Source organism: Rosa chinensis, chromosome 2, assembly GCF_002994745.2.
Source record: "Rosa chinensis cultivar Old Blush chromosome 2, RchiOBHm-V2, whole genome shotgun sequence".
Taxonomy (NCBI): Eukaryota; Viridiplantae; Streptophyta; class Magnoliopsida; order Rosales; family Rosaceae; genus Rosa; species Rosa chinensis.
The window spans coordinates 20,543,880-20,554,101 of record NC_037089.1 but is presented as its reverse complement, the minus strand read 5'-3'; the positions used below and the strand labels follow the sequence as shown (position 1 = coordinate 20,554,101).

Here is a 10,222-nt window from a genome sequence, read left to right as displayed (position 1 = left end):
TGACCGACTAAGTTTGTCAACTTGAAAGCTTGAAACCACCGGTGCAGGCTCCGCCTAGCGACCCAAAATAGAGAAGAAACCAGCGCCATACGATCCATGGCATGTCGCTGCCATGATCTGGCCTCTGGTCATCTGCTCCATACCTGCGCCTCCACCAAACGCCTATCAAGCACCATCCACGCCTGCGCCACCGCCTGAGAGGAGTGAAGATTTATACCTGGCCTAGAGCGATGAAACAAAGACAAAGGTAGGATCCCTGAGACCCCGAGAACTCGTCCGGCAACACCCAACACTCGTCGATGAGGCATGGAGCCATGGTCGATGTGGAAGCGCCGCCGGATAGGCGGCAAACTTTTCTGTATTTTCTCCAAACCTAGTTTTCTCTCCTGATATATTGGAGTGAGAAATTCTGTACAACTGACGCAAGTAGGTCTAACTCTTCATATATAACGTGCTTTGAAAATTATATAATGAAAATATAACTTTTCAAAGTAGAAATAAGGACTTGGAGAATAGTAGACTAGGTAAACAAAAACGACTCGTCCAATTTTCAAATTGGACCTATCGTAAGCGACCATAAGACAAGAAAATAGGGCAAAATCACGTACAAGAGTGCTACCATCGTATTTATATAGACGTAACACAAGTGACATGATCTCAAAATGTCTCTCCTCCTCACAATCACCTCATTCGTGACAAATACTCATATTTTTTATCTAATTTTCTTTATTTTAAAGTTCCATCAGCACAAACTAATAACCCTCCTTCGTCTAAAAAAAAGAAGAAGAATTTTGACTCGGCCCAACTCTCTCTCTCTCTCTGGTATACGCAGCCACCAGAGCAGTGCCGTCCTTGCGTACAGGGTCTTGAGAGTTGAGTTTGGGTTTCGGATTGAGATTGAGATGGAGAGCAGCAGCGCCGTCCTTGCGGGTCTTCAACCAAATTACCTTCTTTGCCCCTCCCGCAATCCTTCTTCTTCCTCCACTTTCCTCCGCCCCTTCTCCACCCACCATTCCTCTCATTCTCCCTCTCTCAAGGTACATGCTTTTCTCTCTGCCCATTACAAAAGATTGGATTTTTAATTGATATTATTTTCTGAATGTTGATATTGGTTTTTGGGCACCATTGTTTTGTTGCAGCTCCAAAAGCAGCTCCCTTTGGCTTGTTACCAAGCCGTTCCTCCCTCCCCTATTCGCCGAAGTGCCACATTGTCTGATACTCTCCGGTAAACCCCTGTTCTTTTCCTGATGGGCTGCTTTTAAATTCATGTAAAGATGGTTTCTTTTGTTCTTTCATCAAACATTAGTTTATTCTACTTTGAGGTCACTTTCAGTTCGGTTGGTTTTTTTTTTTTCTCAAGCAGTTGACTTATTGTTCTTAGTGTTGTTATTTGTTCTGTATTGTTGGTTTGATTGGTGTTGGGATTTTTGGTGTATGTGATTGGTTTTGTTGGACACAGCACTGAAACAAGTGAATTAGCCGACATAGAATGGGAGAATCTTGGCTTTGGGTTCGTTCCTACCGATTATATGTATGTCATGAAATGTGCTCAAGGCGGAAGCTTTTCAGATGGTGAATTGCAGCGTTTTGGGAACATTGAGTTGAACCCTTCAGCTGGAGTCTTGAATTATGGCCAGGTTGGATGTTTAAATCTTTATACCGTTATTCCATTTTGTTGTCTATGAAAGTTATGATATCTTTTCGGATTCTGTTTTTGGAATATCTGAAATGCAAACTTTATGTGAGTGGTAGGGTTTATATTCTCATGGAATATCTAGTTCATGCATGTGTCTAATGTTATCTGAGTTCTACTTTCCCTGTGAAAGAAAAGTTTCGGGTTGTGTTTGTTAGATTGAGGAAGCATATATGAGTATATTCTCTCTTCTGTTTATTCTCTTTGATTCCTATACGGAAGAAACTCAGTGGGATTCCATCTGTTCCAGGGCCTATTTTTCCCTGTTTGTTATTTTTCACCTTCTTTATATAGTGCTAGACTACTTGATGAGCTTTTGAATGATGTGTTTTTGGAAAGTTCATCCAGCCTGTTGTAGAGTGGATTCATGAACTCATGATTCACCAGGTCTCACATTTCTGCACCAGTTCTAATGTAGAGTTTCACATTAGGTAGAGATATCTTTTGTTCTGGAAATAGATCCCAAACCATGAGAAATGAAGTTAAACCGGAAAAAAAAAATTTGGAACCAAGTAATCCCACTTCACTTGAACATTGAAAGGACTAATCCCACTTTACTCTTGCTCTTGTTCAACTATGTAGGGTTTGTTTGAAGGTATGAAAGCCTACAGGAAACAAGATGGTAATATACTCTTGTTTCGTCCCGAGGAAAATGCATCGCGGATGAGGTTGGGTGCTGAGCGGATGTGCATGCCCTCACCGACTATTGATCAATTTGTGGAAGCTGTGAAGGCCACTGTGTTAGCAAATAAACGTTGGGTATGGCGTACAACCATGATGCTGTTGTGAGATAAATTCTTTGTGAATATTGCCATCCATAATATTACTAATAAGCTACCAATATCTCATTTCAGGTTCCCCCTCCAGGCAAAGGTTCTCTATATATCAGGCCATTGCTAATGGGAAGTGGTGCCGTTCTTGGTCTCGCGCCTGCCCCTGAATACACATTTCTGATCTATGTTTCGCCAGTTGGAAACTATTTTAAGGTTTGTTATTGCATTTGCATATTGCTAATTTGCTAGAAGCCTACTTGGTTTGAATTTCTTTTTCAAATACTACCACTGCCCTTTGTTTGGGAATTCTGTTGTATTTGTTTTTTCATTTTCTTTTCAGTCTAAACCCTAAACCCTAATCTTTATGCTTTTTCATTTCTTCATTTCTTTGGCTTTCTAACATTAGTTGTTGCTAGATTTCGACTTCGGAATTAACTTTAAATTTGATGTCTTTTTTTATTTTAAGCAATTCACTGACCTATGCTTCATTTTATATTGAACCATGCTGGAATCAATTAATTCAATCAATTACTGTACGATGGGTGGATTTCATTCCATGTGGATGTTTGTAAATTTGTTAATGAGTCATAGTGATGAATACTAAGTTTGAAATTTGATCGTATTTTTTGGTGCCTGGATGTCTGGCAACAAATAAAATGTTTAAAAGGGGGTTTTATGTCATTATTAATTTAAATATTCTTATTAACTCCCATATGTTTTATTAAATAATGGTCACTTTGATTTGGTGTACCCCATTCTGATCTTTTTGATTTCTAATTTATAAATAGTTTAGGTGCCATTCTTTCTTATGATCATTGTGTCTTATATCTATACATCTGGTGGCAGGAAGGTGTTGCACCTATAAACTTGATTGTTGAGCATGAATTGCATCGTGCAACTCCTGGTGGTACTGGAGGTGTTAAAACTATAGGGAATTATGCCGCAGTAAGCTATTGTTTTTTGTCCTTGTTTTATTCTTATTTGCCTCAATCTTTGCCAAATTCTTTCCTGCAAATTGTTTGTCTGCCAATTATGGTCCGGGTATAGTTTCTCAATTTGAGGTTGTGGAACTGGAAGTTTTTATTTATTTAATGTTCCTGCTGCATATGGTTGTAATCTGTACCAACCACTAGAGGCAGAAAACCTTTGTTTTGTTTTATAGATATAATCTCACACATGATTTGATATTGTCTCATTAAATAGGTGGCTCGCCATTGATGGGCTTCTTAAAATGAATTATTTATTTCTTTAGCATGAATATAACTTGTACAAAGTCAGTGACTGAACAAAGCCTCGTTCCAACTAGTTTTCTATGCTCTTTTCTTATAAGAAACTATCTTTCTATGATCAAATTAAAACTTCTTGGTGTTCTATTGTTCTACTTTATTAAACTCTGTTTATAGTATGATGCTGCTGATAAGTTGATATTATTTGGCTAAATCTATTTGTAGGTTCTGAAGGCACAGTCAGCTGCAAAAGCGAAAGGCTACTCTGATGTTCTGTACCTTGACTGTGTTCACAAAAAATATCTAGAGGAGGTTTCCTCATGCAACATATTTGTTGTGAAGGTAATGTAATGCATTGCAATGCGTGTTTGATAATTATTGTTATTGTTGATGTTCAATACACTGACTCATTGGTGTTGGGGTGGGTGATGAAAATTTTGGTATTAACTGCTTATCAACAAGATTGTGTGATCGCATTATCAATTTTTTCTCCGTATTGTCATCACTTATTGTCTGGATTGTCTTGAGGATCCGAAGATCCTCTCTCTCTCAATGTGTTATTATCTTGAGGTCATAGAATGACATGCTTTACAAATCATCCACCTACACTTACTATGATCTGATTGTCATGCCACATTGTACAGTACAGTGTACACAAACATTTGTTTTAAGCACCTTACCACTGGCACAGTGTTATATGACCTATACCCTTTTTCCTACATCTGTTATTGTCATTAGTACTCATGGTAGCCAGCCAATGTTATGTACTAACATGAAGTCATAGTTGCTGCTGAAATAACATTTATCAATTTTTACTTTCTTGAAAAATCGGATAACCTTGACCACTGAAATCCACTTCAAAACTGTTACCATCATTAACATGTCTTCTAAATTTGAACAAAGGGACTTCTGTCTTTTTATTTCCAGATAAATTTCAGTGAAATTTTACTCCAATATTTGAACAGCAGTCTGGAAGCCGCACTGTTTCTTGAATTAAAAGCATTATTGCTAATTTGATTTTATGATTTTCTCTTAACTTGTGGGCGGCTCTGTCTTTTATGACCTGATATCTGATACATTCCTCTTAAGTAATTTCATGTATTTTACAACAACAATCGCCCTGAGTAAGTCCTAAGGCACTTTCTATTAAGCATGTTGTATGGCACTGTGTTATCGTTTAAGGTGATCATAGCTAATTTATTTCCGTTTTTATGTGTTCACAGGGTGATGTTATCTCTACCCCATCAATAAAAGGCACAATCTTACCCGGCATTACTCGAAAGAGTATTATTGATGTTGCTCGTAACCAAGGATTCCAGGTACTTGTATTTGATTCTGTGGGGTGTGGTAGGATGGGTGGGTTGTATGAGTTTAATTGTTCTTTTGTTATTTAGCTTGCGAAAAAAATTCAGTCACCGTCCCCAAACTATGCTGCCAAGGCCAATTTGATACCCGAACTCTCAAAAGTTTCAATGTGATACCCAAAGACCTATTTTGACATCAACGTGATACTTCCGTCCAAAATTTCTGACGGTGCCGTCAACTTGATGACGTGGCAAGCGAGTCCTTAAAAAAAATGAAATGACCAATTTACCCTTTTTTTTGTTAATTTTTTTCTTCTTCTTTTCATTTCTTTTTCTTCTTTTTCTGGGATTTTTTCCGCCGCAAGCTTCGCTCCTTTTCCTCCTCTCAAGAAATCAAAGAAAATGGCTTCTGCTTCTTCTTAAACCTCAGTCTCCTTCTTCTCTCTCCTCTCCTTCTCCTTCGCCCAAACCATCACCAACGCTGCCAAGATCCTCTACAATTTCTATCTCTTCTTCCTTAATCCTTATTTCTCATCCAATTTTGCCATTGATGAACACCTCTACAGCTCCACCTCAACCAAACCCACTGCAATTCGATCTTCAAATCCATAAGGAAATCCACCTTTTCTGCACTTTTCTTCTCTTTTCTGTCACCCCCCCTTCATCTTTTCTGTCTTTTTCTCCTCATCTCTTTCTTCTCTTTTCTGTCGGCCATCCTCATCTTTTCCTCCCTATTCTCCTCACCTTTTCTTCTGTTTTCTTCTCTTTTATGTCATCTCCTGCTCTCCCCAAAATCAGCTCACTTCACACAGGAAACACACTACACTCTCTGCTTTCCTATGGATCCTCCACTGATTAACGACGCTTCTTTCTTGGCGATGAACCCGGCGGGGTACAGCCTAGCAGAGATTTGGCCGTTCGGCGGCGAGCCGGGCCGGTTAGAGGAATCGACAGTAACGGAGCAGAGTGGTGACGGAGCAAATTTGGGTGTAAGTTGTAGATTTCAAACTGGTTTGTGATTGTTTGTGCAAATTTGGTGTTGGAATTTGGGAAATGGATAGCTTTTGGTGTTGGAATTTGGGAAATGGATTTCTGTTTGATGGATTTCTAAAAGATGGATTTCTGTTTGAGTGGTGGAAGAGGAAGATGGTGCTGGCGGGATACCAAGGACGAGGTCGCCCTGAAACCGATTAATTGAACAAAAGAACACAAAGATTAATCGGCCAAAAGAACACAGAGGAACAGACAAAGAACCAAAATAACCCGATCTGTATTAACCAAAAGAACCCAAAAAACACAGTAGAACAGATAGAGTCCAATTTGTCTTCGTTATTTTTGATCCCTCAATTTAATTTTCTGGTTCCAAAAGAACTTGGCGACCTAAGATTTAGCGAAGACAAATCTTCCAAAAGAACCCAAAAAAAAACTTGAGGAAGAACTTGAGGATCAGATTGGGAAAGGAAGAGAGAGAGAGAGAGAGAGCTCATCTGTTTTGCTTTGTTTTTTATTTTTTATTTTATATTTTATTTTTATAATTAATTAGTAAAGAAAGACAATTTTACCCTTGCCACGTCATCAAGTTGACGGCACCGTTAGAGATTTTGGACGGAAGTATCACATTGATGTCAAAATAGGTCTTTGGGTATCACATTGATACTTTTGAGAGTTCGGGTATCAAATTGGCCTTGGCAGCATAGTTTGGAGACGGTGACTGAATTTTTCTCTTAGCTTGCCCTTATTCTTTTTAGTCGCTTGATTTTCCAAAAGATAGTTGCATTAGTCCTTTTTCATGCAACATATAGTACCACCTTTTCTTTACAAAAGCTTAAATATGTGTTTGAGTGACTAGATTTATTGAATGCAACTTAATGATATGCAGGTTGAGGAGCGCGCTGTGGACGTAGATGAATTACTTGAAGCTGATGAAGTCTTTTGTACGGGAACAGCTGTGGTCGTGTCACCTGTGGGTAGCATTACTTATCAGGATAAAAGGTAAAGTTTTATGTCTATTAGTGAATCTGTGAAAGCGAGTTTTTCTATGTGCATCAACACAACAAAAATTTCCTCAAATGGAAACAAAAGTTTTATAGAAGGATTAGATGGAGTGGACTGTTGAGCTAAAGCAAGCAAAAGCATACTGAAGTGAAAAGCCAGTATGCTCAAATGTTAAATTGTCGTGAGAAAACAATCTTATTTGCAACTTTTTTTCTGGTCTTATACTCACAGGGTGTCATATGGAATCTTATTTGCATCCTTTTTTCTGGTCTTATACTCGCAGGGTGTCATATGGAGAGAGTGGCTTTGGTGCTGTGTCACAGAAGCTCTATTCTGTGCTTACCAGATTACAGATGGGCCTTATAGAGGACAAGATGGATTGGACTGTCGAGCTAAACCCAGCAAAAGCATACTGAAGTGATATTTCTAGTTTGCACCTACAGGGGTTGCAATCCACTATCTGTTTTACTTCACTGTAGTTTTAAATTGTTTTCATAAGTTGTATTCTTATTCTGCGGTTCATAGATAGTTCTTGAATTAGTATGACTTTTTGTTCAAGTTATTCACGTACTATCCAAGTTCCTTTTTATCTTTCAAAGTTGGATTTAGATTCCACATACGTGCATACGCCTAGCGGTAAAGGGTTTAGGGTATGCCCACGCCACTAAAACTAGTGTTGGTGGTTGTATGGTATGTTAATGTGATTTGACTAGCTGCTAAAAAGAATTTCATAAGAATAGACCATTTAAAGGAAGTTTGCTGAATGTTTGAGAAGTGGTATATATCGTGTTTATGGATATAACTGTGGTTTTTGATGTCTCTAAACGTATTGTAAGTTTTAATCTTCATCACCTCTAAAATTTATAACTGTGGTTTTTGATGTAGTTTTAATCTTTTATCACCTCTAAAATTATTGAGTTGGCGTTTCTATGTGTGGTGTTGACTTCACTATGTGTTTATAAATGAAGAGAAATTCTTGCATAGAGGCTGCCGCATCATGTGGCGGTGTGGCCCTTGAATGACGGTGTGGCCCTCGAATCAAAAGAAAGAAATTTTTTCTTCTTTTTGAAACTGCCCTTGATTTTTAATGTGAAGTACTCAAAATACCTTCCTGTTTGGACACTGATTAGGCTGCTGCATTGTCACGTGGTGCGGGTTCGGTACGGAAGTCTTTCTCATAAATGAATACTGTGTTTATAAATGAGTACGTGGGGTAGTCACTTCAGTACCTGTTTATATTCATTTATTCATGAAATTTTTAAAGGAGGCCTTATTTTTCATCCAATATTATTTTTCTCTTTGTTACCACATGTTTCTTGGACTATTCAAAGGGTCACCTAATCTTACTTTATCCACCCTATTTTCCCCATTATTCATACATCTCCAAAAATTACCAATCTTATTTTAGTACCCTAAAATAAGAGCTCTAATAGTAGCACTCTTCTTTTAGTTTTCACCAATTTCTCTAGGGATTTAAACCTTTTTAAATTTTCAATACAACCTATACCATTATGATTCTCATCCCCAAAGGTTTTTACAGTTTTTTTTTTTTTTGGGGAATATGAACACTAGTAGCACTTTTCCAATATCTCATCTTTCTCATCACTAGTTGCCCAAAACTTTAACCGCTAGAATTTACTCATTTTGATGAAATTCGTGAGACATGATATTGGCATCTCTCGTGCTCCGATTATATATAATCTCACTCTCACAACATGCATGTGAATCTTTTCGTATAAACACATAACAACATAGTCTCACTCTCGCAATGTGCATGTCAATCTTATCCATAAACACACAAAAAGTTAAAACAATCGATTTCGAATTCATGCATGAGATTGAGATAATTTTAAATCTCCAGCAGAAGCATGCATAACAGTAAGTGTCTGCAGGACAAGATATGTGTGCGTCATTGCATCGGCTACTTTGTCGTTTCGGTAGGACTCTGAGTTGCATTCTTTTTGGGTAACAGCTCAAATCTCGTTTTTATTCAATGGAAGATTTTGCTCCCGGAAACACAATCACCAGAAAATCCAGGCAAAGCTAATATGAAAGCGGCGCCATTAACACTAATCTTGAAAAAGCATACGTTAAATTATGAATTTCTGATTCAATTTTATATCCATATCTTTGTCTTCTCTATGTTTCAATGCCCTTCTGCATCATCCTCTCCTTCTTTTTCAATCCAAGAGCTTTCTGAAACTTTAAAAAGCATCATGAACGAGGAGAAACGCGTTGCTGACTTGCTTTTTTTAATGGAAAGCAAAGCAAAACTAGAGAGAACAGTTGAGCTCTCATTATAGAGAAAAAGGTTCAATTGCCTTCTTCTTAGGAAGATTTTGTTACGTACGGTCAATTATGGCAATGCTTTCCAGTACCTTTGGTCACATTAGCTTATATGTCGACATCTGTCTCACTCAGACTTGGTCAGTGATGTAATAGTTGCTCAAGCTTAAATCGAGCTATGAAAAAAATGAGGCCTCTCAAGCTTTATGAGCCGAGCATTTTAAGTTAGCTTAAGATTCGCTTATTTTTGTTACGACTGGTCGAATAAGAATGATCTAAAAATGAGTAACTCAATACAAGTTGGAGCAATATCGATTTAATTTACAGCCTTAATCTTGATTCTCGCCATGATTCTCTGATAAATTTTTATTTAATAATAAGTCGGTGGAAAATTATTAGACTTGCAAAAGTGACATGTACTTAGTGAAGGAAAATGATTGAAATGCTAATATAATGCCACAATGTTCAAGCATGGATTTTTTATAGAAAATTTATAGTTGTCTTGTGGTTTAAAAATATCCTATATGTTAGTTACCACATAAAATGATTTATGATTCATAGATGCTATATAAAAGAGATTCAACTAGTATTATGCTAAAAAGCGAAGACTGTTATCATTTTTTTCATATCAAAATATAGAACTATAGTATCGTTTTAATAGAGTGAAAAAAATATAAAGAATTCTTTATATTTTATTTAAAAAAGAAAGTAAAAGTAAAACGTCTAAACTTTACTTGTTGAAAAATACTTCCATGCCTCTCATTTGCTGGGTTAATTTAATCAAAGAGTGCGTTCGATCCAGATGATTGATCATCCAAATATGTTTCTAGATGTTCGTAGATCTCAAGTCTCAACATCATTATTTGATTTCTTCGAAGACACTTAGTCGTCTTCATTCTAGATTTCCAGGTATATGGATTTACAAATAAACAAATCAAAGTTTTT

At 37.2% G+C, this 10,222-nt stretch overlaps 1 protein-coding gene across 1 annotated transcript; it reads left to right on the top strand.

Annotated features, from left to right (window-relative positions):
• Positions 1–757: 757 nt before the first annotated feature.
• On the top strand, positions 758–7,771 carry LOC112188804 (branched-chain amino acid aminotransferase 2, chloroplastic). Its single transcript, XM_024328012.2, has 10 exons — positions 758–1,037; positions 1,140–1,225; positions 1,460–1,637; positions 2,276–2,452; positions 2,548–2,679; positions 3,313–3,411; positions 3,918–4,034; positions 4,916–5,011; positions 6,876–6,988; positions 7,275–7,771. Exons 1-10 carry the CDS (start codon positions 903–905, stop codon positions 7,405–7,407), a joined length of 1,266 nt encoding a protein of 421 aa, XP_024183780.1. The 5' UTR covers positions 758–902; the 3' UTR covers positions 7,408–7,771.
• The last annotated feature ends 2,451 nt before the right edge of the window (positions 7,772–10,222 follow it).

Bases quoted from the DNA above. Each gene is read 5' to 3' on its own strand.
- LOC112188804 (XM_024328012.2), top strand. From the start codon at position 903: ATGGAGAGCAGCAGCGCCGTCCTTGCGGGTCTTCAACCAAATTACCTT. The intron at 1,038-1,139 runs GTACATGCTTTT...GTTTTGTTGCAG, and splicing joins CTCATTCTCCCTCTCTCAAG to CTCCAAAAGCAGCTCCCTTT. The intron at 4,035-4,915 runs GTAATGTAATGC...ATGTGTTCACAG, and splicing joins GCAACATATTTGTTGTGAAG to GGTGATGTTATCTCTACCCC.